This window comes from Scyliorhinus torazame, chromosome 25, assembly GCF_047496885.1.
Source record: "Scyliorhinus torazame isolate Kashiwa2021f chromosome 25, sScyTor2.1, whole genome shotgun sequence".
NCBI classification, from domain to species: Eukaryota; Metazoa; Chordata; class Chondrichthyes; order Carcharhiniformes; family Scyliorhinidae; genus Scyliorhinus; species Scyliorhinus torazame.
Window position 1 is genome coordinate 8,794,618 of NC_092731.1, and position 27,524 is coordinate 8,822,141.

The 27,524-nt window shown below is 48.6% G+C and overlaps 1 protein-coding gene across 2 annotated transcripts in view; it reads right to left on the minus strand.

Moving 5' to 3' along the window:
- Positions 1–27,524, minus strand: part of LOC140402289 (calpain-9-like) — a 39,209-nt gene that overhangs the window by 7,677 nt on the left and 4,008 nt on the right. The window contains exons 5-18 of one of the 2 annotated variants that reach the window (XM_072489952.1): positions 26,736–26,904; positions 20,212–20,283; positions 18,489–18,574; positions 16,991–17,062; positions 15,905–16,071; positions 14,410–14,582; positions 14,104–14,312; positions 11,806–11,842; positions 9,823–9,900; positions 9,446–9,506; positions 8,751–8,815; positions 6,658–6,726; positions 3,588–3,666; positions 3,152–3,268 (exon numbers count right to left, since the gene is read on the minus strand). In XM_072489952.1, coding sequence (XP_072346053.1) covers positions 3,152–3,268; positions 3,588–3,666; positions 6,658–6,726; positions 8,751–8,815; positions 9,446–9,506; positions 9,823–9,900; positions 11,806–11,842; positions 14,104–14,312; positions 14,410–14,582; positions 15,905–16,071; positions 16,991–17,062; positions 18,489–18,574; positions 20,212–20,283; positions 26,736–26,904 — 1,454 coding nt within the window. Of the gene's footprint in view, positions 1–3,151; positions 3,269–3,587; positions 3,667–6,657; positions 6,727–8,735; positions 8,816–9,445; positions 9,507–9,822; positions 9,901–11,805; positions 11,843–14,103; positions 14,313–14,409; positions 14,583–15,904; positions 16,072–16,990; positions 17,063–18,488; positions 18,575–20,211; positions 20,284–26,735; positions 26,905–27,524 lie in introns of both variants that reach the window. The other variant, XM_072489953.1, reaches the window with a different exon arrangement.

Consider the following 27,524-nt stretch of genomic DNA (forward strand, 5'->3'; position numbering starts at 1 on the left):
TGTCAAACGCGCCGGTGCAAATTCTCCGCACCTCGGAGAATGGCGCGCCGGTGCGGGGTGGTGTGGTTCCGGTGATTCTCTGGCCCGGTGCGGGGCTGGGAGAATCGCCCCCCACATTCCTCCTTTTAAGACGCTCCTAAAACCTACCTCTTTAACAAAGCATCGGACCTAATATTTCTGTAATGAGCTTGTGAAGGGACTTTGGATTTTTAAAAAATAAATTTAGAGTACCCAATTCATTTTTTCCAATTAATGGGCAACTTAGCGAGGCCAATCCGCCTACCCTGCACATCTTTGGGTTGTGGGGGCGAAACCCACGCAGACACGGGGAGAATGTGCAAACGCCACACGGACAGTGACCCGGGGCCGGGATCGAACCTGGGATCTCGGCGCCATGAGACTGCAGTGCTAACCACTGCGCCGCCCTGCTGCCCTGACTTGGGATGTTTTATTGCGTTGATACAGATTACTCCCTAACTAACTCCTTTCTAACGCTGGGCAACTCTCTAGTCATTTTAAAACTCGAGCTGGCAACAACGTAATCGATACCTCTTAAATTATCTCATCTTCACTTCCTAACCTTGGTGGTATCCTTCGCTGAGGGCCTTGACCCTTCACCTCCCTTTAAGATAAGCATTTTCTATTTGCACTACAGCCAGAGCTGGGAGGATGCAGAACTATGCGCAGCATCCAGCCTGGCAACTCTAGGCGTGTACATACTATCTTTTGGATGATTGAAGGTCATTCCTATGGCATTGTTGTTCATTCAGAATCAAAGGCCCTTAATTGTTAAAGAGTGAAGTAATGTCACGTCAATATGAAACAGCACCTTGTTGGGACGGAGCGTTGAAAGCAAAAATAAAAAGAGAGCAGCACGCACAGTGCACTACTGGTGAAGATCAAGGAGAAATGGGAAGGGGAGTTGGGAGGGAGATCAATTGGGAGTATGGAGTGAGACACTGGGTAGGGTAAACGGGACCTCCTTCCGTGCAAGGATGAGCCTGATACAGTTTAAGGTGGTGCACAGGGTGCACATGACTCGGGCGAGAATGAGTGGGTTCTTTCAGGGGTAGCAGACGAGTATGAGAGGTGTGGGCGGGGGCCAGCGAATCACGCTCTCACATGTGTTTGGGGTTGTGAAAAATTGGGAAGATTCTGGGCGGGAGTGTTCGCGGCCTTAGCCAGGATAGTGGAGGAGGGAGTGGACCCGGGCCCGTTGGTGGCGATATTTGGGGTTTCAGAGAAGCCGGAGCTCATGGCGAGGAGGAAGGCCGATGTCGTGGCCTTCGCCTCTCTGATTGCACGGCGGCGAATTTTACTGGAGTGGCGGTCGGCATCGCCGCCGGGGGTAGCAGCTTGGTTGGGTGACCTGTACGACTTCCTGAGGTTGGAGAAGATAAAGCCTGCCCTCTCAAGTGGACATAAAAGATCCCACAGCATATTTCTGACCTTTCCCCGGCATGCTGGTCAATAAGTATTCCTCAGCCGCCACCACGATTAGCTGGTCATTCACCTCACTCTGTTTGTGGGAGCTTGCTGTGCACAAATTGGTTACTAGCTTTCCTACTTTACAACAATGACCATGCTTCAAAATACACGCCATTGGCTGTAGAAAGCTTTGGGTTATCCTGAAAGCAGCGATACAAATCCACCCATTTACAGCCTAAATAGAAATCTCAAATTCTCAATGAAGTGGAGGTTACGGGGTGGAGGAGGAAGATATGTAAACCTATAAAAAGAAGTTTCCAGTGTCATATCAGCGTCTCAGGTCCCTGCCCCGGTCACGCTCCCTGAAATGGAATTTAAACCTTTCTTTGGAGTGAACACACCTTGTAAATGTGGAGCGTCTGGAACAAGTTGTAACACTGTCACCAGAGATTTCATCTCTGCACACTGCCATGAGTAACAACACGGAGGAGGATTGGCTCCCCACTGGCTGCTTCTGAGCGAGTGCCCTCCTGTGGAACTGAGTCAAACAGTTCAGCAAAGGTTAGGTTCAACACACCCAGGATTAGGCAGAGTGGCAGGCCTGTGGTCATGCAACTGCGTTAGTAACCCAGAAATCAGGAGTTCAAATCCCATTCGGGCAGTTTTGAATTCGGTAAATCTTGTCATTCGTGGCTAGCACCAGAAAAGTGACTATAGAAATGTTGGGACTCTTGTTTAAAACAAAACCAACCAGCTTACTAACTGAGAGCTGGTTCCCTGACTCTTATCCTGGTCTTTCTGAATCCAGTTTATTCTTAATACCCTTACCTCAACAAGGGATAGTCAACAACGCAGCTACTTCCTAGAGTAAATGTATCACCTGTCGCAGACATGTCCATTAGGACCCGACCAGCTTGGTCTGTGGTGGTACTACTGAGCCACTCTTGGCGATGGACATTGAAGACCCCACCTAGAGAAGATTCTGCACCCTTGCTACCCTCAGTGCTTCCTCCAAGTGCTGTTCAACATGGAGGAAAATTGATTTATCAGCTGATGGTGGCCGGTATGTGGTAATCAGCAGGAGGTTTCCTTGCCCATGTTAAACCTGAAGCCATGCGACTTCATGGGGTCCAGAGTCAATGTTGAGGACTCCCAGGGCAACTCCCTCCCGACTATATACCACTGTGCCACCATCTCTGCGGTCTGTCCTACCGGTGAGACAGGACGTAACCAGGAATGGTGATAGCAGTGTCTGGGTCCAGGGTCGATGTTGAGGACTCCCAGGCCAACTCCCTCCCGACTGTGCCCCACCTGCCTGGAATGGTGATGGTGGTGTCTGGGACATTTTCTGTAAGGTATGATTCTGTGAGTATGTCTATGTCAGGTTGTTGAGTGCCTAGCCTGTGAGACAGCTCTCCCCGCTTTGGCACAAGCCCCCGGATGTTAGTTAGGAGGACTTTGCAGGATCGACAGAACTGGGTTTGCCTTTGTTGTTTCCAGCGCCTGGGTCGAAGCCGGGTGATCCGTTCAGTTTTTATTCTTTTCTTATTTACTTTGAAGTAGTTTGATATAACTGAGTATCTTGCTAAGCCATTTCAGAGGGCATTTAAGCGTCAACCAGATTGCATCAGGAGTCACACGAGATGTAAGATATAGGAGCAGAATTAGGCCATTCGCACGGTGCCTGGCGCACATACTCGAGGGCAGGAAGAAAAGTACTCACGGATCATAGTGTCCAACCTCGTCAGGCAGCAAATAAAATTCACGTAACTGAAGGTCAGATCGGGGTCCGTGTATCGCAACCCAATCAACTGCATCAAGAACTCATCCACCTGGAATCCTAGGGAAAAACAGTAAAATCAGGAGATTAAACCTTGACCAATGCGCCAGCAGAGCAAGTCAGATCCAACTCTGTTCCGCGGATATTTAAAGATTTGATAAAAGGACCAAGTGCAACAGTTCACATCCAGGACACCGACCGGTTAATCCATTCCTGCTTGGGAAAAGACTTCACTGGGAAAGAAATGGCCATCTAACCTCAGCTGGGTAGTAAATGCAAGGTTAACTTGCAGTGCTCGCCCCCTACCACCGCCAGCTATCGCCCGCCTGTGCCTTCAGAACATTGCTCGACAAAACTGAAGTTAGCTCTATAACCCCACCTGCTGATTGCAAGGCGCCGAACATTTCTTGACTGTCCATGGCCCCTGATCCATTCTTATCGAACTGACTGAACACTCGCTGGAGAAAATGAAAGAAAAAGCACAAGGTTATTTGCTGCAAAAGTAGTCAACTTTATATTGCAATTTCTTGAGCTGTGCAATTAATTAGTAGAATCTCTTTTGTAAATTGCTTTGTTAATTATTGTTCTTTCCTGCATTACTCCAATGACGATGGAGCTAAACCTCCTAAATTAGGATTTTAAAAAAATAATTCCAATTCAGGGCAATTTTTAGAGTGGCCAATCCCCCTACCCTGCACATCTTTGGGTTGTGGGGGGTGAGACCCACGCAGACACGGGGAGAATGTGCAAACTCCACACGGACAGTGACCCGGGGCCGGGATCGAACCTGGGACCTCGGTGCCGCGAATCTTATTTCAATTCTACTACTTTCCTCTTGCTCCTCCTCAGCCTGAGACACACTTTTGTTACCTCCCCTCTTCACTGCCGCTCTGAAATGGCCCAGTAAGCCATTTAGTTCAAGGGCAATTAGGTGGCACAGTAGCACAGTGGTTAACACAGGGGCCCGGGTTTGATTCCCGGTTCGGGTCACTGTCTGTGCGGAGTCTGCACGTTCTCCCCGTGTCTGCGTGGGTTTCCTCCGGGCGCTCCGGTTTCCTCCCACAAGTCCCGAAAGACGTGTTAGGTGAACTGGACATTCTGAATTCTCCCTCTGTGGACCCGAACAAGCGACTAGGGGATTTTCCCAGTAACTTCCCAACAGTGTTAATGTAAGGTTACTTCTGACAATAATAAAGATTATTATAAGGATGGGCAATAAATGTTTGCCCAGCCAGTGACACACACATCCTATGAATGATTTAAAAAAAAAAAAAATCTTACTGTGATGGAATTAAAACCTGAACTGCAACAATTTGGATTTGCACAGCGTTTGATAGGCAGGCTAGGAGGCAAGACAGTCATACACGGGGTTTAGATGATAGAAAGGGGCATCTTAGGAAAGGTAGAGAGGTGAAGAGGATTAAGGATGGAATCCCAAAGCGTAGGACCCACATGGCCATGGACACAACCTCCAACGGCTGGGCGATGGGAATCGGTAATGTGCAAGAGGTTGGAGCTGGAGGAGTGGAGAGCTGTAGGGAGATAGGGAGTGGGCGAGGTTCGGGAGGGATTTAAACACGAGGACGAGAATTTTAAATTGGAGGTACTGCGGGATTGGGGAGCAGTGTCGGTCGGCAAACACGAGGAGAATGTTTGTACGGATGTCGAGGCGAGTTATGATACATGCAGCAGTATTTGGATGACCTCAGTGCACCGTGTTTGCTGAACTTTACTGAAGAGTTCAGCAAAGTGCAATACTCTCCATCCCTCCATCTTCTGGGATCGACCAGAGGGGCTGAACGGTCAGTTTCTGTACTGTAAATTAAAAATATGATTCATTGCCTCCTGCACTTGAGGCTTTTAAGCCAGACAAGCTGGACATGGGGCTGTTCAGCATGCAAATGCCAATGTAAACTATGAGCGTAACAAACATCTACAGACGTTGAAAGATGCCCTCGTACGAATGGGATATGGTGCTCGACTCATCGATCGACAGTTCCAACGCGCCACAGCAAAAAAAACGCACTGACCTCCTCAGAAGACAAACGTGGGACACAACCAACAGAATACCCTTCGTCTTCCAGTACTTTCCCGGAGCGGAGAAACTATGTCATCTTCTTCACACTCTTCAACACGTCATCGATGATGATGAACATCTTGCCAAGGTCATCCCCACACCCCCACTACTTGCCTTCAAACAACCGCGTAACCTCAAACAAACCATTGTTTGCAGCAAACTACCCAGCCTTCAGAACAGTGACCACGACACCACACAACCCTGCCATGGCAATCTCTGCAAGACGTGCCAGATCATCGACATGGATACCACCATTACACGTGAGAACACCACCCACCAGGTACGCGGTACATACTGTGGGGTTACTGGGTTATGGTGGAGGTGTTGACCTTGGGTAGGGTGCCCTTTCCAAGAGCCGGTGCAGACTCGATGGGCTGAATGGCCTCCTTCTGCACTTTAAATTCTATATACTCTTGCGACTCGGCCAACGTTGTCTACCTCATACGCTGCAGGAAAGGATGTCCCGAAGCGTGGTATATTGGCGAGACCATGCAGACGCTGCGACAACGAATGAATGGACATCGCGCGACAATCACCAGGCAGGAATGTTCCCTTCCAGTCGGGGAACACTTCAGCAGTCAAGGGCATTCAGCCTCTGATCTCCGGGTAAGCGTTCTCCAAGGCGGCCTTCAGGACGCGCAACAACGCAGAATCGCCGAGCAGAAACATAGCCAAGTTCCGCACACATGCGGCCTCAACCGGGACCTGGGATTCATGTTGCATATCATTCATCCCCCACCACCTGGCCTGCGAAATCCTACCAACTGTCCTGGCTTGACACAATTCATATCTCTTTAACCTGGGGTTACCCCATCTCTGGATCTGTAAAGGTTTAATCACCTGCTAATGCTCGTATTCCAAGTCTGGCATCTTTGAATCTGTCTATATATATGTTTCTGGAACAGACCTCTTCATTCACCTGAGGAAGGAGCAGCGCTCTGAAAGCTAGTGACATCGAAACAAACCAGTTGGACTTTAACCTGGTGTTGTAAGACTTCTTAATGTAAACTATGTTCTGATTACACAGTCTCTGCTGGTGGGCATAGACTAAATAGGGAGCAACCAGCAAAGTTTTAACAATTGATTTATAATAATTTTTAACATTTCTACTAGATCTCCCCTTATCCGCCTCTGCCCCAAGCAGGTCAAAGCCAGGACGTACAGACCAGGACGTACAGACCAGGATGTACAGACCAGGACGTACAGACCAGGACGTACAGACGAGGGAAGCACCAGGGTCAGTTCCCTGCCCTGGAGCGCACAGTCAGGAGGCTCCTGGAGATGAGTTCCAGTACCTCCACCCAGCCTTCACTGGATCATTGCTCCTCCTCTGTACAGTTACATTAAACTCTGCTGCTCTCTTTAGACTCACCGTCCACTGGCAAATTTTACTCCAGAGGTTACTGAATTCTGTAAATCCCATTTTTCCAAATCCGCGTCTCTGAGTTCATCCCAAGTTAAGGAATTATTCAGCTAGCAAGAGATGTGACAACAGGAAGCGTTATTAAAGCTTGTACTCAATCAATTGCCAATGAAAAGAGATATTCGCTTCCTCCCCGTCTTTTGAGTGTTATTCTCTAACACGGGGGGCCAGTTTAGCTCAGGATGGCTGGTTCTTGAAGCAGAGTGAGGCCAGGAGCGTGGGTTCAATCCCTGTACCGACTGAGGTTATTCATGAAGGCCCCGCCTTCTCAACCCTCGAGTTGTGGTGACCCTCAGGTTAAACCACCACCCATCAGCTCTCCCCCCTCAAAGAGGAAAGCAGCCTCTGGTCACCTGGGACTAAGGAGACTTTACCTGACCTATTTTCCAACCCATTCAAGGGGGACAGTCAGGCTCTAGGCCTCAAGGCCCTGCACACAGGCTCACCCCTGTCCTCCAATTTCCCCTTTAAACAAAATGGAATTCACCAACAGTAGCAGGGCTGCAGACACCACGGAGAAAAGCCGGGTAGTCAACCTCGGAAAGGCCCCGAACTGAAGGCCTCAAAATTGCTTGAAAAGCTTTGAATGCCAAAAATATTATAGATTATATTAAAAAGTGGCTCACACAGAAAGCTGCGGCACAAACAGGGCGCTTAAGTAAGTGAGCAGCTATGTCTGCTATTCTGGGCAAGGTTCCCATGTTGGCCTCACTGAATATTCTGTCTCCAGTTACAGGCCCAGACAACACAGTTCAAATTCCGACTTTGTCACGTGGGGAGGGGGTGTAGGTGGGAACAGCCAATCACGTGAGAGCTTCGCATTGTGTAACCATGAATGCCTCCTGACGTCAGGTGCTGCTGAAATCCATCTGGATTATCAGACAATGATATCGATCTCAGCGCTGTACGCAGAGTTAGCTCTGCGGGGACGAGTATCTCTCCTATCGTGTTGTGCCCTCCTGCCCTACACGCTGCTTCCTTACTTTGTACTGTTGAGTTTTAGATCAAAAATATTTACTTTTAAAAGGTTCTGCGTGGTTGTCAGACGCTAGAATTTGCGCACTGCCTTTGGGTGGCACAGTGGTGACCCTAACCCTCACAGCCCCAGGATTAGGGTCCGATTCGGGTGACTGTGTGGAGTTTGTACGCCCTCCCTGTGTCTGTCTAGGATTCCTCCGGGTGCTCCGGTTTCCTCCCATAGTCCAAAGATGTGCAGGTTAGGTGGATTGGCCATGATAAATTGCCCCTTAGTGTCCAAAATGTTAGGTGGGGTTACGAGGACAGGGTGGGGCCTAGATAGGGTGCTCTTTCAGATGGTCGGTGCAGACTCGATGGGTCAAATGGCCTCCTTTTGCACTATAGGGGATTCTATCATATGATTCAATGAAATGGGCTTGAGGGGTAAAAATAAAGGGCGGCACGGTAGCACAGTGGTTATCACTGTTGCTTCACAGCACCAGGGTCCCGGGTTCGTTTCCCGGCTTGGGTCGCTGTCTGTGCGGAGTCTGCACATTCTCCCCGTGTCTGCGTGGGTTTCCTCCGGGTGCTCCGGGTTCCTCCCACAAGTCCCGAAAAACGTGATTATTTGGTGAATTGGACATTCTGAATTCTCCCTCCGTGTACCCGAACAGGCGCCGGATTATGGCGACTAGGGGATTTTGACAGTAACTTCATTGCAGTGTTAATGTAAGCCTACTTGTGACACTAATAAAGATTATTATTAAATCAGCGAGCATTCCTTCCACTCCTGGCTGCTCTTCAGCGCCCCTTGCTGGGAAGTGTGTGGTAAGACAGGGTCAGTGTCAGTTGCACTGCCTTCACGTTTGAATTGGCCACAAGCACTCAACCTGGTTAAAGTAACTGTGTCGCTGCTAGCACTAACGTACAGCCGAGTGGGACACCCTAGCCTTGCGTGTGAGGAATCGCTTCTCCAGCTACTCCTGAGGAATCAAACTGAAGCCTGGGGGAGAGAAAATAGTAAAACTAAAGAATTAACCATCGCCATGACCGGTGCCTCTACAACACACCCTACAGCAGGATACGTCTGTCAGGGAAACGAGGCTCTTGCAAGCGTCCAGGCCAAACTCATCCCACTTCTCATTGAGCCCTAGAATGAGAAAACAACAACGACTGATATTGAGACAGCACCTTTAACATTCTGAAACAGCCCCAGTCACTTCACAAAAACATCATAGAACAAAATCTGACGCTGAGACCCGCAAGGAGATATTCGGACAGGTGACCCAAAGCTTGATCGGGGAGGTAGGTTTTAAGAAATGTCTCAAAGGGGCAGAGAGAGGCGGAGAGGTTTAGGGAGGGGTTTGCTAAACTGGGGAAGAGAGTTTCAAATCTCCGCCAGCCCTTGTGTAAGACGTGCTTTCGGACATCTCTCCTGAACGTTATAGTTAATCGGTTAATCCCCTTGTTCTGGTCTCCCTCCTGCCCGAGGGAAGGGGGTCGATAAACAGACAGTGACCCAAGCCGGGAATCGAACCCGGGTCCCTGGCGCTAGGGTTGCAGTGCTAACCACTGTGTCGCTGTGCTGCCCCTTATCTTATCTTAATTATCTTAAACACCCAAATTAGTTCACTCCCTAAACTTCTTTACTCTAGCGAATACAAGTCCAGTGTATGCGACCTGTCCTTGTAATTGGGTGAATCTGGAGGGGGAGCTATCTGAGTGTCTCGTTATTCTGAGGTACAGTCATGCGCCGCCCCAACAAAGCGAGTGTGTTTACCAGCTTTCTGCAGGATCTCTGCCAGTAGCTTCTGTAGCTCCAATGCTGAGATAGCTTCATCCTGAAAGAACGATCAGATCCCAGTCAAGAACAAGAACTGGTTATACGATTCTAACTCCCAGTCTCCTTAATACGAGGAGTGATACACAGGAACAAAATGACCAACTTCTCTTTAATTGCATCACTTAATAAGGTTTCATTACACGCGTTCCCATTGCCCCAACTGTTGAAGCTGATCAAACAACCTCTTTGGGAGATAAAGGGGGGTGATGCCCCACACATGCGATTAACTTGCTGGCATGATTAGCCCAGACTGAAGTCAGCATCTTTATAAGAGGACAGAGGAAATCTCTGGAGGTGAATAAATGTAAACTCACCGATCCACAGAATGTGTCAAACAATTCCTTGGATTCTGCAGCCGAGGGAAGGGGACAGGGTGCCAGAACAGGTGAATCCTGATGATTAAAGTTTGTACACTCAATAGTGACAGCTCAGTTCTTATACAATGCATGATCATCAAGCCTATTCCACCAAAATAGATCATTTAATTGGGCTACTACTTGAGTTATTAAGATTGGTTAACTCGGAGACCGAGGACAAAAGCTCGGAGCTTCATAATCTCATCTACATTTCTCAGCTGAATCATCAAGGAAAAATTAATGGTTAATAACCAACTTATGCACGGACAAGATTACTGCTCGTTACAAGTGATCGGCACCCCAACCACCACATTAAAACATTCACTCGCTCTCTCTCACCACAGTACACCCTGGCTACAGTGCGCACCATCTGAAAGCTTCGCTACAGCAACTCGCCAAGTTGCTGCCTTCAACAGCAACTTCCAAAGCCTCGGCCCGTTACCACCTCAAGAACTGCAAGTGCACCTCCAGGTCTCTCACACCAGCCTGATGTGGAACTATACCGCCGTTCCTTCACTGTCGCTGGGTCAAAATCCTGGAACTCCCTCCCTAACAGCACAGTGGGTGTACCTACACCTTAGAGACTGTTCAAGAAGGCAGCTCACCACCGCCATTTTTACGATAGGCAGTAAGTTCTGGCCTTGTCGAAAATGCCCACATCCCAAGAATGAATAAAAGAAACAAACATATATATTTTTTCCCAATTAAGGGACAATCCACCTACCCTACACATCATTTTGGGTTGTGGGGGTGAGACCCACGCAGACAGGGGGAGAATGTGCAAACCCCACACGGACAGTGACCCGTGGCCGGGACCGAACCCAGGTCCTCAGCGCCGAACACAAACATGTATATATAAGCCCACAAGGCTGTGTACGTAGCCCCATACTATACTCCCTACACACACACGACTGCATGGCAAAATGTGGCTCCAACTCCATTTACAGGTTTGCTGATGACACGACCATAGTGGATCAGATCTCAAACAATGACAAGTCAGAATACAGGAGGGAGACAGAGAACCTAGTGGAGTGGTGTAGCGACAACAATCTCTCCCTCAATGTCAGCAAAACTAAAGAGCTGGTCACTGACTTCAAGAAGCAAAGTACTGTACACACCCCTGTCAGCATCAACGGGACCGAGGTGGAGATGGTTAGCAGTTTCAAATTCCTAGGGGTGCACATCTCCAAAAATCTGTCCTGGTCCACCCACATCGACGCTACCACCAAGAAAGCACAACAGCGCCTATACTTCCTCAGGAAACTAAGGAAATTCAGCATGTGCACATTAACTCTTACCAACTTTTACAGATGCACCATAGAAAGCATCCCATCTGGCTGCATCACAGCCTGGTATGGCAACTGCTCGGCCCAGGACCGCAAGAAACTTCAGAGTCAGGAACAGAGCCCAGTCCATTACACAAACAAGACTCCCATCCATTAACTCTGCACCTCCTGCTACCTTGGGAATGCAGGCAGCATAATCAAAGACCCCTCCAATCCATGTTATTCTCTCTTCCAACCTCTTCCATCGGGCAGGAGATACAGAAGTCTGAGAGCACGCACTAACAGACTCAAAAACAGCTTCTTCCCCACTGTCACCAGACTCCTGAATGACCCGCTTATGGACTGAACTGATCTCTCCACACATCTTCTCTACTGAGTCGTACTACACTCCGTGTGCTTCACCCGATGCCTGTGTGTCTACATTGTATTTATCGTATGTCCTATGTTTTTCACGTATGGAACAATCTGTCTGGACTGTACGCAGAACAATACTTTCACTGTACCTCGACACACATGACAATAAATCTAAACATACACATCTGTGCAGATGCACACATGTACACACACATACATGTGCGCATATATATATTTACATACACACACACATTAGTGCATACATAGACACCCACATACACACATATATGTCTGTACTTGCCTCAGGAATATCAGATGAGGTGTTCCTCTCTGCAGGCCTGGGAAGGGAGAAACATTAATTAGTCCAGGTTCTCTGCCCGAGAATAATATGGGTGATTTATTTCACTTCATTGTCTATAGCTCAAGAGTTTCAAAGTCAGGCTGTTCCGTGATAAAGGTCAGGGATTTTGGCAGAAGCATTCCTCTGTTTATTGTCTATCCTTTCAATTAACTTCCTCCTGACTTGGCCGTATAACTGCATTGGGCAGGCCTCGACCTGCTCCTGGGAGCTGGCTGGGCCTGCTGTCTGGTGGCCTCACCAGGAGTGACTGAGGCCTCTTGGGGCCTAGTTCAATAAACAGAGGAGAATCTGACTGACTTTCACCAGGGAAGTTCAATCATAGGGTTTGAGAATTAACTTTTATTTGGCAACTTAAAATCTGGCAAAGCCTTTGGGGTTTCAATACAATCTTGAAAAATTGGGTAGATCACGTCACATACCTTCCTGATGTCATGTGAGTGTACCTTTAAGAAATGGGTGTTTATAAATGAGTGTGATTATAAATATCTGTAGTGAGTGTACCTTTAAGAAATGGGTGTTTATTACTGCAGTGATGTCAGAGAGTGGCTGGAGCTGGGCTGTCTGTCAGCTTTTTACTTTCGTTTTAGGCTGTTTGCTGCAGGGTGTGTTTTAGTTTCGTTTTCAGAGCTGGATAGCTGCAGTCACAGCCAGAAGGTGTATGAATCTCTCTCTCTAATCTAAAGACTATAAATCGATCCTGGTGATTTAAAACTAATAACAGTAGTGATTTTAGCCTGATGTGCTTCTGGTAAAAAGTGTTTTAAGTCGTATGGATGTTAAAAGGAAAGCTTAAAGGATTACTTAGTGTTGTATTCTTTGGGGGTTGTATTTGAATTAATGGTTGCTAAGATGTTCACTGTATGTTTTAAAAAGATTAACTTGAGTTCATAGAGTTTTGCTTTAAAAAATACTTTTCCATTTCTGCTGTCCCACACCTGTAGAGTGGGCCGTGTGCTCCCCATACCACAATCTATTAAACGTTGTGGATCAGGTGGACTCCATGATACACTTTGGGGTTCTCTAAACCCTGGCCCATAACACTGACTTAATCTCCTGCGAGAGGTGGATTTGCTAAACAAACAAACATCGGAGGAGCTAAATCTGTTTCTTCAATGTCTCGGCGGTAAAACCGCTATCGCTGACTCAGACGGAGCCCCACATCCAAGGTTAAATCCTTGGTGGACACAGTGATCTGTCAGGGACACATGGACAGTTAGCCTTTGCATTCCAGGGTCTGAGTGTGTGGGGAAGTCAGGCAGAATTGCCTCTACTAATTGTTATCGGTCAGCACTGCTGGAAAGGCCAGGTATGTGGGGCAATGCACAAGGATTCACCATGTTCCTTCTCTGTCGCCACTAACCATCGAGGCTCATGGGTGAATTATAAATCTTTGGCTAAAAGAGTATCGTCAATGGAGATTCTCCTTAATGAAAGATCAACGATTAAAAGAGGGGGAGGCAATTGGTGAGAGAAAGCACCCTTTTGACCTGGTTCCTGATTATGGCCTCTCCTCAACTCAGTGAAACCTTAACACAACTTACATTAAACTGCCGGACAATCCACTGAACATTCCTTCCATTTGAGGAAGGATTTAATCTTCTACCGAATACCTCTTGGGGTTTAAACATCTGGGCAAACACATGGGTATCAGGCCTTTGAATCGACCTTCCGTGGCTGGGTTCCATCCAACAATTCTCTCCCTTCCCATCATGTCATTTGCTCTTTATAGAATAGTACAGCACACATGGAGGCTGTTCAGCCCATCATCTCCATGCTGGCCCTTTGAATGAGTCGCCCAATTAATAGGTTCGAGGCTTTCATTGTCTCATTGATGAGGCAGGGTGACGGCAGAGTCGTTAGCAAACTCTGAGCTGTGGGTCCCACTGCCTCGTGGGACATCCTGCCCCCCCCTTGCGCCCAAAGATTTGCGGGTCAAGAATCGGCCCGTCCAGTCACATAACAGCCCCTGACAGAAACCCGTGACCCCGAGTAGGCATTGACTCCAAATCGAGGGACGGCCGACTACGGCGACCATTTACTCCGACTCTTCTGCTATTTCCCCCAGAGCCATGCCAGTTTCTCCGTTTGCTGGGATTTATCCAGTTCCCTTCCGTAACTTTCTATCAAACCTGCTTCCACCAGCAGCCCCCTCCTAGACCACAACTCACTGCGTAAAACAAAACGCCTCCTCCCCCCCCCAGGCCAGTTGCATTCTCGGACAGAGAAACGCTTGCTTACGCTGCGGTGTTCCCCTTCTCTGTGAAGACTCGCAGGAGGAATTCTCCCTCTTCATTTGGATCAGCGGTCGATGGGATGATGATGTAGTGTCCTGGGGGGAGACGGCCACGCTCCATGACCTCGGAGCTGTTCTTGTGCTCCTTAACGGACAGCACAGGCCCTGCTTTCTGCAAATCCTCGTACGTCAAGTAAGCTTTAGAGGGGTCTCCCTGTGAAAGAGGAGCGATGCAGCAAGGGCTGTAGTTACTGATTTAGAGTCAGAGGTTAGTGGTGGAAGAGCTTTGGGACCATGCGGTGCAATCTCACCTGAAAGATGTCAAACCCCACATATAGGAAGTTGACTCCCCGGAGCTTCATCCTTCTCCGGTGTTTCTGCATCAAGACCACGAGGAATGTGCAGGCCACCTCGGAATCATCAGGATCATCATCTTCTTCAAACAGGGAGAGTTTGAACTGTGGGTTCATCCAGTAGTATTTGTCTGAAAGCAGTAGGTCAAAAACAATCACGCGCACTTGATCGGAGACATGTGGCATCGGAAAGAACTTGACACAGAAACAACTTTGGGGAGCATGGTAGCACAAGTGGATAGCACTGTGGCTTCACAGCTCCAGGGTCCCAGGTTCGATTCCCAGCTGGGTCACTATCTATGCGGAGTCTGCACGTTCTCCCCGTGTCTGCGTGGGTTTCCTCCAGGTGCTCCGGTTTCCTCCCACAGTCCAAAGATGTGCAGGTTAGGTGGCTAGGCCGTGATAAATTGCCCTTAGTGTCCAAGATGGTTAGGAGGGGTTATTGGGTTACGGGGATAGGGTGGAAATGAGGGCTCAAGTGGGTCGGTACAGACTCGATGGGCCGAATGGCCTCCTTCAGCACTATGTTCTAACTCTCACCCCGTTCGGCACCAGAGCACAACACACGCCCACTAAATCGCGGGTGATCCATCGCGCAAGGGGATTAAGACACAGTTACAACGCTCCTTTCTCCATGCTGCGACTCGCTAACGATGGACATGCATCGTTAAATCAGCACGAATATCGAACACTGAGCCACACAAGGAGCTCAGGCAAGCTTGGTCGAAGAGGAAGGCCTCAGTGAGCATTTTAAACAAAGGAGGGAAATGCAGAGAGGATTAGGTTGGGAATCCCAGAGTTTAGCTCCGAGGTGACTGGAGGCACGGGCGCTAATGTTGGGGTGAAGGAAATGAGGAAACCACAGGAGGCCAGGATTGGAAGCGCACAGCGATCTCAGAGGGTTGTAGGGCTGGAGGAGATTTCAGAGTAAAACGACTGTCGGGAAATTTGGAACACAGCAGGAGAGGTTTTTCTAAATTGAGTCTCTACGCTGGGAGCTAATGTGAGCATAGGTGTGAACAGGACTTGATGGAAGTTAGGTAAGGGCAGCAGCGATTTGGATGGGCTCAGGTTTACAGGGAATACCAGGCGAAGGCAGCATTGAGCTTGACTGCGAGGCCCCTCAAAGTCAAACATCCTGCTGACATTTTAAAAAAAAATTTAGAGTACCCAATTTTTTTTCCAATTAAGGGACAATTTAGCGTGGCCAATCCACCTACCCTGCACATGTTTGGGTTGTGGAAACGAAACCCACGCAGACACGGGGAGAATGTGCAAACTCCACACAGACAGTGACCCAGCCGGGAATCGAACCTGGGAGTCTGGCGCTGTGAAGCAACAGTGCTAACCGCTGTGCTAACGTGCTGCCCAGATAATGGGTCAGGAGAGGCAGAAGACCTGCAATGGGTTGTGGGGGAAATCGAAAGAGGGGTATTTACTGACGGTCAGCTACCTTTGTGATGCAAGTTGCCTCCAGCTGAGAAGCCTCGAATCCAACGACCCTCGTATATCATCTGTTGCCAAGGTTTCAGCTTCCCAGCCGGATTGGACAGCTGATCGAGACTCAGGTGGCAAATCTCCACACAGTCAAAATTGTTCTTAAAATCCTCAATGGACATCCTGATCAAAACAAACATGGAAAATAATCGGGTTAATGAGCAGGAGGATGACCCAGAGCCGGGCTCGAACCTGGGTCCTCAGCGCCGTGAGGCAGCAGTGCTAACCACTGCGCCGCCGTGCCGCCCCCCCCCATTGTCAATCATTAATGATGGTATCAGCTATGGCTCGAACTCTCTTGCCTCAGCATCAGATCGTGGGTTCAGGTCTCACCCCAGCGTCTTGAACCCACAATCTGGACTGACTCCCCCAGTGGATTACTGAGGGAATGCTGCCCTGCTCGACTTCGATAAGAGAAACTTGAATTGATATAGCACAGTTAATGCAATAAAATCACCCAAGGTGCTTCAGTAGAATGTTGCAATGCAAGGTGAGACACAACGCGATACCTGGACAGTGTCCAAGAGTTTGGTTTTTCAGGAAACCTTCAAAGGAGGGAGAGGTTTAGAGAGGAATTCAGAGCTTAGGCTGAGCCAGCTGAAGGCAGGGTAGACATAGAACCATAGAATCCTACAGTGCAGAAGGAGGCCATTCGGCCCATCGAGAGCGCACAGACCCTCTGAAAGAGCTCCCTACCTAGGCCCACTCCCCTATCCTATCCCCTTAAGCCCACCTAACCTGCATATCTTTGGACACTAAGGGGCAATTTTAGCATGGCCAATCCACCTCACCTCACATCTTTCACAAATGTTGAGGCATCAATCCCATGCTGCCCTCTCGCCTCATGCCCACGTGGAGGTGAGGGGATCGGAGGAAGAGACAGACAGGATGAGGTTGTGGAGGGATCTGAAGATAAAAATGAAGATTTCACGCTGAATGCGAGAGGTAGTGTAGGTCAGAGATTCACGGAGTGTCTCAGCCTGCCCACCTCATTCCGTCTCAACAGAGGGAAGAAAGGGGAGATTTATAATCAGTCGCTTACCAAAACTCCCCGTCTTCCAGGTGCCTCATCCGAGGACAGTTTTTGTCAGCGATTTGGCTCCACTCTGCAGATCTACACATAAATATAACATCACATCTCGTTATTCAAGATGCAACCCCCCAGTACAAAGAACAAAGAAAAGTACAGCACAGGAACAAGCCCTTCAATGCTGCCCGTCTATACTAAAATCTTCTACAATTCCGGGGTCCGTATCCCTCTATTCCCATCCTATTTTCATTTTCATTTCATTTCATTCATGTATTTGTCGAGATGCCCCTTAAACGTCACTATCGTCCCTGCTTCCACCACCTCCTCCGGCAGCGGGTTCCAGGCACCCACTACCCTGGCACTAAGGCCAGACTAACAGTACAGGGCATGCCATCAGTCTGGAACACTCCAGAACACCAGAAACAGTCCTGCCCAGCGATCTGGAATACGGAATGCAGCAGGGGTCTGGACAGTGGGAAGTTCTGCACAATCCCCAAGACTAATTCTCCTTTCAATAAGAGGCACCAACATCAAGTCGTGCTTCCTGCAATCTTCCTGGCATTTTATATTTCACTTCTTGCAGCTATAAAGCATCTTTAACATAATAACATGTTAATGAGGCGCTTCCCAGAAGTGTAACCCGGGGGATGCACCGTAACCATTCTGTGATTCTGATTCTGGGAAATGATTCGACGCCGAGGCACTATTCGATCAGGTGGTCATAGCCTTGGTGACACTGATAAGATTTTAAGCAGCGTCTTACGTGTAGGATGAGAGAGGCAGATTCTAGGTGGCTGAAGACAGGGTCATCAATGTTAGAACAACCAAGATCTGGCCTGCTTGGGAGCCAGAATTTGGAGCAGTGCAAAGACCTCAACTGGGTTATGGGTTGGCGACGGTTCGAGAGATAGAGAGGCCTGGCAATGTTCTCAGCAGTGGCAAGACTTTCACGGACGACATGGGATTTCAATGGGCGAATTACCCCTCTCTCACATCAAGCAGCTCTTAGGCATTTCATTATGAAACAGGAATCCTACATAACTGGCAGCAGATACTGAACAAAGCCCTTCAGGCAGAATGGTCCGTTGACACAGACGACAAACTAAATACTTGTTGAAAAATAAATAGAAAGCAGACATTTTTTTTTACAATTAAGGGGCAATTTAGCGTGGCCAATCCACCGAGCCTGCACATCTTTGTGTTGTGGGGGTGAAACCCACGCAGACACATGGAGAATGTGCAAACTCCACACGGACAGTGACCCAGAGCCGGGATCGAACCTGGGACCTCGGCGCCGTGAGGCAACAGGGCTAACCCACTGTGCCACCGTGCAGCCCCCAACCTCTCCAATCTATCTTCATAACTGAGGTCCCTCACCGAGGGAACCGTTCTCGTGAATCTTTTCCGCACCCTTTCCAATGTCAACACATCCTTCCTGAAGAACGTTGCCGAGAACTGGACCCAATGCTCCAGCCGAGGCCCGGAATAGACATTCGAATGGCCCTCTTACCGATCACTCCAAGCCCCATTCCACTCCACTCTCCCCCACGGATTGCGAACTCGCACCAACTCCACTCTGCTGGCCCGGAGCTCAACCTGCACCACCAACAAAAGAGAAGCATTTACAGAGTCAGGAAACTTCGGCTAACCCCCAATGTGCAGCAGACAAATTGCTGGTAGCTGACAGTGGATCAAAGTGAGGAACTGACCGTCAAAGAACCAGTAATAAAAAAATACATTTCCGCCTGAGGAAGGGTGCCGAGGCCGAGGGTACAGGGGAGATTTATCAGAACACCACCATTAGGGGCTTCAGTTATTCTGGAGATATTGGAGAAGCTGGAATTGTTCTCCTTAGAACAGAGAAGGTTAAGGGAAGACTTAACGGAGGCGTTCAAAATCACAAAGGGTTTCTGTCATAATATACACCAGTATATCATGGTGCAGACACACACACTCTGATGGACATGCAGTGGGGCCAATCAGCATACACAACACCGCAGCCAATCACCAGTGAGAGCACACGCACTATAAAGACAGGGGACAGGAGAGTTCCCGCTCATTCTAGTAGCAGCCAGCTCGGAGCACAGAGCTCACAGCCTGCAACACAGACATTCACCATGTGCTGAGTGCATCACCTGGTTAGGACTAGGCAAGGGTCAACAGTTAAAGCTGGTATTGCATTTACCCACAGTTCAAGTATATGAAATGAAATGAAAATCGCTGATTGTCACAAGTAGGCTTCAAATGAAGTTACTGTGAAAAGCCCCTAGTCGCCACATTCCGGCGCCTGTTCGGGGAGGCTGTTACGGGAATATATATTGATGTAGTTAACCTTACAATAAAAGAGAGTTGCACCACTTCCAGTGTTGGTGGCCTGTTTGTGATCCAGAACACCCAACACATCAGTTTTGATGGAGAAACTGTTTCCACTCTCAGGATCGGTGAACAGAGGGACACAGAATTAAAGATACAGTAATGGGCAGAGGAACCAGAGGCCGCTGAGGAGAGCTTTCCCAGTCAGTTAATGATGGTCTGGAATGGGCTACTCGAAGGGGAAAACATTGCAAATCGAAGACCAAACAGCCAGCACAGGCCCCCTCCTCTGCTGCATGACTCTACGACTCCCTGCTGACTTGGCAGTCAATTTCAGCACAGCAGGATCCCACAAACGGCCATAACGACCCGAATATTTGGTTGACTGATGCTGGTTGAAGGATAGATATTGGCTTGGACGCTGAGGAGAACTTCCCCACCCTTCTTTGAAATACCGGCTGTGCAATTCTTCACGCCCGCCTGAATGGACAGCCAGGACCTCGGATTAACGATTCATCCGAAGGATATTGGGGAAGGTCCATCCCTATAAGCAAAGGGCCAGCGCTTTGGAGGGAAGGTGAGAGAAATCAGAAGGATGTGGGATTCAGTCCTTTGCTGCGTCACATCTTGGGACACTGGGCCACCCACTCAATCCTCAAGTTCAAAGGTCACTGCCGCGCAGTGTTGCAGGTCATGAGCAACCTGACCCAGGTAGGCAACAAACCAGACGAGAGGAGAAATCACCGGGCGGAGATTACTCCAGCCCATTCCCAGATGGTGCTGTACAGTTTCACAGTGGGAGACAGGACGAATGTCAGCCATTTTGTTCCTTCAGCCAGTGAAAGCGCGAGGGTTCACACACTTCGTCAAGAACAAGTGGATTAGGGAAGAATTCAGTTCACATTACAGGAGCAGCTCACCTGGTCCACACCAGTCACGGAGTACGCATGTCCGGTTACAATCCCGTGTTCATTTAATTCACCCACTGGACCCTGGTCAGACAACAAGACAGGCCAGATTACGATGCATCCGCTAACTTATTGTTCTTCGCACAGTTATTGACCAAAGTCATTCATAGTAATATTGACATTCATAGAACATAGAATTTACAGTGCAGAAGGAGGCAATTCGGCCCATCGAGTCTGCACCGGTGATGCGACCACAATTCACGCGAGACAGAGAGTTGAAGAGAACAGTGGCTTTAATCGACTAGAACAGTGCCTGCCTGCGACTGCTCTGCTAGTGAGATCCGCCTACAGGGCAGCTGCTCTTTATACCTCCCCTCAAGGGGCGGAGCCAGGGGCGGAGCCCACAAGGGCACCAACATGATGCATTCTGTGTAATATCGTACAATGGTCCATAGGTGGAGCCCACATGGACAACAGGGTGATACAGTGTAATACAGTGGTGAATGGTTAGTACAATACGTTCACCACAACCGGCTCTTGGAAAGAGCACCCTACTTAAGCCCACGCCTCCACCCTATTTCCGTAACCCAGGAACCCCCCCAACCTTTGGGACATGAAGGGCAATTTTATCCTGGCCAATCCACCGAACCAGCACAACTTTGGACTGTGGGAGGAAACCGGAGCACCCGGAGGAAACCCATGCAGAACATGCAGACTCCGCACAAGCAGTGACCCAAGCCGGGAATCGAACCTGGGACCCTGGAGCTGTGAGGCAACTGCGCAAACCACTGTGCTACGGTGCTTCCTAAGAACTTGATTTCTGTACAGCTTACGGTTTTATAAGGAGTCACACCTACTGGGAATTCATTTGTTCCTTGACATTGTGTTTTGTCTTTTATTTATTTTTCAAACTTAAAGTGCCCAATTAATTATTTTTTCCAATTACGGGGCAATTAAGCGTGGCCAATCCACCTACCCTGCACATCTTTGGGTTGTGGGGGTGAGACCCACGCAGACACGGGGAGAATGTGCAAACTCCACACGGACAGTGACCCGGGGCTGGGATCGAACCTGGGCCCATGGCACTGTGAGGCAGCAGTGCTAACCACTGCACCACTGTGCTACCCTAGATATTGCGCTTTAGGTTTAACAGAAACACTGAAGGATTTACCTCAATCTTGCTCACTGTAACATTCAGACTAATATCTCACTCTCCCTCACTGTAACACTCAGGGGAATATCCCACTCTCCTTCACTGTAACACTCAGGGGAATATCCCACTGTCCCTCACTGTAACACTCAGAGTATATCTCACTCTCCCTCACTGTAACACTCAGGGGAATATCCCACTCTCCCTCACTGTAACACTCAGGGGAATATCCCACTGTCACTCACTGTAACACTCAGGGGAATATCCCACTCTCCCTCACTGTAACACTCAGGGGAATATCCCACTGTCCCTCACTGTAACACTCAGAGTATATCTCACTCTCCCTCACTGTAACACTCAGAGTATATCTCCCTCTCCCTCACTGCAACACTCAGAGTATATCTCACTCTCCCTCACTGTAACACTCAGGAGAATATCTCCCTCTCCCTCACTGCAACACTCAGGGGAATATCCCACTCTCCCTCACTGTAACACTCAGGGGAATATCCCACTCTCCCTCACTGTAACACTCAGGGGAATATCTCACTCTCCCTCACTGTAACACTCTGAGCATTTCCCACTTTCCCTCACTGTAACACTCAGAACATATCCCACTCTCCCTCACTGTAACACTCAGAATATATCCCACTCTCCCTCACTGTAACACTCAGGGGAATATCTCCCTCTCCCTCACTGTAACACACAGAGTATATCTCCCTCTCCCTCACTGTAACACTCAGAGTATATCTCACTCTCCCTCATTGTAACACTCAGGGGAATATCCCACTCTCCCTCACTGTAACACTCAGGGGAATATCCCACTGTCCCTCACTGTAACACTCAGAGTATATCTCACTCTCCCTCACTGTAACACTCAGAGTATATCTCCCTCTCCCTCACTGCAACACTCAGAGTATATCTCACTCTCCCTCACTGTAACACTCAGGAGAATATCTCCCTCTCCCTCACTGCAACACTCAGGGGAATATCCCACTCTCCCTCACTGTAACACTCAGGGGAATATCCCACTCTCCCTCACTGTAACACTCAGGGGAATATCTCACTCTCCCTCACTGTAACACTCTGAGCATTTCCCACTTTCCCTCACTGTAACACTCAGAACATATCCCACTCTCCCTCACTGTAACACTCAGAATATATCCCACTGTCCCTCACTGTAACACTCAGGGGAATATCCCACTGTCACTCACTGTAACACTCAGGGGAATATCCCACTCTCCCTCACTGTAACACTCAGGGGAATATCCCACTGTCCCTCACTGTAACACTCAGAGTATATCTCACTCTCCCTCACTGTAACACTCAGAGTATATCTCCCTCTCCCTCACTGCAACACTCAGGGGAATATCCCACTCTCCCTCACTGTAACACTCAGGGGAATATCCCACTCTCCCTCACTGTAACACTCAGGGGAATATCCCACTGTCCCTCACTGTAACACTCAGAGTATATCTCACTCTCCCTCACTGTAACACTCAGGAGAATATCTCCCTCTCCCTCACTGCAACACTCAGGGGAATATCCCACTCTCCCTCACTGTAACACTCAGGGGAATATCCCACTCTCCCTCACTGTAACACTCAGGGGAATATCTCACTCTCCCTCACTGTAACACTCTGAGCATTTCCCACTTTCCCTCACTGTAACACTCAGAACATATCCCACTCTCCCTCACTGTAACACTCAGAATATATCCCACTCTCCCTCACTGTAACACTCAGGGGAATATCTCCCTCTCCCTCACTGTAACACACAGAGTATATCTCCCTCTCCCTCACTGTAACACTCAGAGTATATCTCACTCTCCCTCACTGTAACACTCAGGGGAATATCCCACTCTCCCTCACTGTAACACTCAGGAGAATATCCCACTGTCCCTCACTGTAACACTCACGAGTATATCTCACTCTCCCTCACTGTAACACTCAGGGGAATATCTACCTCTCCCTCACTGTAACACTCAGTGGAATATCCCACTCTCCCTCACTGTAACACTCAAGAGTATATCTCCCTCTCCCTCACTGTAACACTCAGAGTATATCTCACTCTCCCCTCACTGTAACACTCAGGGGAATATCACCCTCTCCCTCACTGCAACACTCAGGGGAATATCCCACTCTCCCTCACTGTGACACTCATGTATCACCCTCTCCCTCACTGTAACACTCAGGAGAATATCTCACTCTCCCTCACTGTAACACTCAGGAGAATATCTCCCTCTCCCTCACTGCAACACTCAGAGTATATCTCACTCTCCCCTCACTGTAACACTCATGTATCTCCCTCTCCCTCACTGTAACACTCAGGAGAATATCTCCCTCTCCCTCACTGCAACACTCAGAGTATATCTCCCTCTCCCTCACTGTAACACTCATGTATCTCCCTCTCCCTCACTGTAACACTCAGGAGAATATCTCACTCTCCCCTCACTGTAACACTCAGAGTATATCTCCCTCTCCCTCACTGTAACACTCAGAGTATATCCCACTCTCCCTCACTGTAACACTCAGTGTATATCCCACTCTCCCTCACTGTAACACTCAGGAGAATATCTCCCTCTCCCTCACTGCAACACTCAGAGTATATCTCACTCTCCCCTCACTGTAACACTCAGAGTATATCTCCCTCTCCCTCACTGTAACACACAGAGTATATCTCCCTCTCCCTCACTGTAACACTCAGGAGAATATCACCCTCTCCCTCACTGCAACACTCAGGGGAATATCCCACTCTCCCTCACTGTAACACTCATGTATCTCCCTCTCCCTCACTGCAACACTCAGAGTATATCTCACTCTCCCCTCACTGTAACACTCAGAGTATATCTCACTCTCCCCTCACTGTAACACTCAGAGTATATCTCACTCTCCCCTCACTGTAACACTCAGAGTATATCTCACTCTCCCCTCACTGTAACACTCAGAGTATATCTCCCTCTCCCTCACTGCAACACTCAGAGTATATCTCCCTCTCCCTCACTGTAACACACAGAGTATATCTCCCTCTCCCTCACTGTAACACTCAGGAGCATATCACCCTCTCCCTCACTGCAACACTCAGGGGAATATCCCACTCTCCCTCACTGTAACACTCAGGGGAATATCCCACTCTCCCTCACTGTAACACTCATGTATCTCCCTCTCCCTCACTGAAACACTCAGGAGAATATCTCCCTCTCCCTCACTGCAACACTCAGAGTATATCTCCCTCTCCCTCACTGTAACACTCATGTAACTCCCTCTCCCTCACTGTAACACTCAGGAGAATATCTCACTCTCCCCTCACTGTAACACTCAGAGTATATCTCCCTCTCCCTCACTGTAACACTCAGAGTATATCCCACTCTCCCTCACTGTAACACTCAGTGTATATCCCACTCTCCCTCACTGTAACACTCATGTATCTCCCTCTCCCTCACTGTAACACTCAGGAGAATATCTCCCTCTCCCTCACTGCAACACTCAGAGTATATCTCCCTCTCCCTCACTGTAACACTCATGTATCTCCCTCTCCCTCACTGTAACACTCATGTATCTCCCTCTCCCTCACTGTAACACTCAAGAGAATATCTCCCTCTCCCTCACTGCAACACTCAGAGTATATCTCCCTCTCCCTCACTGTAACACTCATGTATCTCCCTCTCCCTCACTGCAACACTCAGAGTATATCCCACTCTCCCTCACTGTAACACTCAGGAGAATATCTCCCTCTCCCTCACTGCAACACTCAGGGGAATATCCCACTCTCCCTCACTGTAACACTCAGGAGAATATCTCCCTCTCCCTCATTGCAACACTCAGAGTATATCCCACTCTCCCTCACTGTAACACTCAGAGTATATCTCCCTCTCCCTCACTGTAACACTCAGAGTATATCCCACTCTCCCTCACTGTAACACTCAGTGTATATCCCACTCTCCCTCACTGTAACACTCAGAGTATATCTCCCTCTCCCTCACTGTAACACTCAGAGTATGTCTCACTCTCTCTCACTGTAACACTCAGAGTATATCTCCCTCTCCCACACTGTAACACTCATGTATCTCCCTCTCCCTCACTGTAACACTCAGGAGAATATCTCCCTCTCCCTCACTGCAACACTCAGAGTATATCTCCCTCTCCCTCACTGTAACACTCATGTATCTCCCTCTCCCTCACTGCAACACTCAGGGGAATATCCCACTCTCCCTCACTGTGACACTCAGAGTATATGTCCCTCTCCCTCACTGTAACACTCAGGGGGATACCTCCCTCTCCCTCACTGTAACACTCAGTATATCTCGCTCTCCCTCACTCTAACACTCAGAGTATATCTCCCTCTCCCTCACTGTAACACTCAGGGAAATATCTCACTCTCCCTCACTGCAACACTCAGGGGAATATCCCACTCTCCCTCACTGTAACACTCAGGAGTATATCTCCCTCTCCCTCACTGTAACACTCAGAGTATGTCTCACTCTCCCTCACTGTAACACTCAGAGTATATCTCCCTCTCCCTCACTGTAACACACAGAGTATATCTCCCTCTCCCTCACTGCAACACTCAGAGTATATCTCCCTCTCCCTCACTGTAACACTCAGAGTATATCCCACTCTCCCTCACTGTAACACTCAGAGTATGTCTCACTCTCCCTCACTGTAACACTCAGAGTATGTCTCACTCTCCCTCACTGTAACACTCAGAGTATATCTCCCTCTCCCTCACTGCAACACTCAGAGTATATCTCCCTCTCCCTCACTGTAACACTCAGAGTATATCCCACTCTCCCTCACTGTAACACTCAGAGTATGTCTCACTCTCCCTCACTGTAACACTCAGAGTATGTCTCACTCTCCCTCACTGTAACACACAGAGTATATCTCCCTCTCCCTCACTGTAACACTCAGAGTATATCCCACTCTCCCTCACTGTAACACTCAGAGTATATCTCACTCTCCCTCACTGTAACACTCAGAGTATATCCCACTCTCCCTCACTGTAACACTCAGAGTATATCTCACTCTCCCTCACTGTAACATTCAGGACATTGGACTAAAGGAAATGTTAGGTATGGGGATGGGGGAACGAATGGAAGGTCTTAGAAAGAGTGGGGGCCGAAGCAGTTTCAGGAGGGTGGGGCCTGGGCAGCAGTGGGCACAGCTCTAATGCCAGGGTCAAGAATTTGAGAAGCAAGAACTTGGACAATTGTGTCTTTAGAATGTAAAAATAAACATGCCAGAGTGCCTCACATTGGTGCAATTAAAATTGGAAGTCAGGTTTGGATCATTGTAGATCAGAATGTCGGCTGAATGTCGGCCAGTGAGACATGGGATTATGGGTGAATGGCTATCTCGCGAACTGTTCTTGGGACAGGTTAACCCATTACCGGCTTAGCACAGCAAACTATCGAGCCTCTCTCCAGGAGCTTTCTCAGGAATTTCCAAAGGTCCTTTGGCATCTCAATGATCTGAAACGATTCAGGGGCTCCTCCCGTGAGATCGACCATCGCTTCCAATGGGTAACCGATGTAAAGAGACTCATAGCACCCCTTCAGTCTGGGAGGACAAGCAAAATAAATAACCCATTAAACAAAGTCACTTATCGGTTCTTTCATGGCAAGGCCAGCATCGGGTGGTTAAGAGTCAACCACATTACAATGGATCTGACACATGTCGGCCAGACCAGTTAAGGATGGCAGATTTCCTTTCCGAAAGAGCATTAGTGAACCAGGTGGATTTCTACAATTTTTTAAAATTTCAAGAACCCAATTCTTATTTTTTCCAGTTAAGGGGCACTTTAGCGTGGCCAATCCACCTTCCCTGAACATCTATATTTTTGGATTGTGGGGGTGAGACCCACGCAGACACGGCGAAAGAATTTTACAAAAATTGGCAGTGTTTTCATTGTTACCAATATACAGACTGTGGTGATATGCATCACTGTAAATACACAAGGGGTTAATGTAAATACACGTAGACTAGATAGACACTAGCGGGAACACCAGAGACATGACACACAGACAGTCAACCAATAGGTCAGTAAGATAGGACACGACCAATGGGCAGCCACGATACACACAGAGGTGACACTACCACAGGAGGGCATTACACCAACCCATATAAAAGGACACAGCACACATGCTCACTCTCTTTCCAGTGGAGACTCTCAGTGAGTA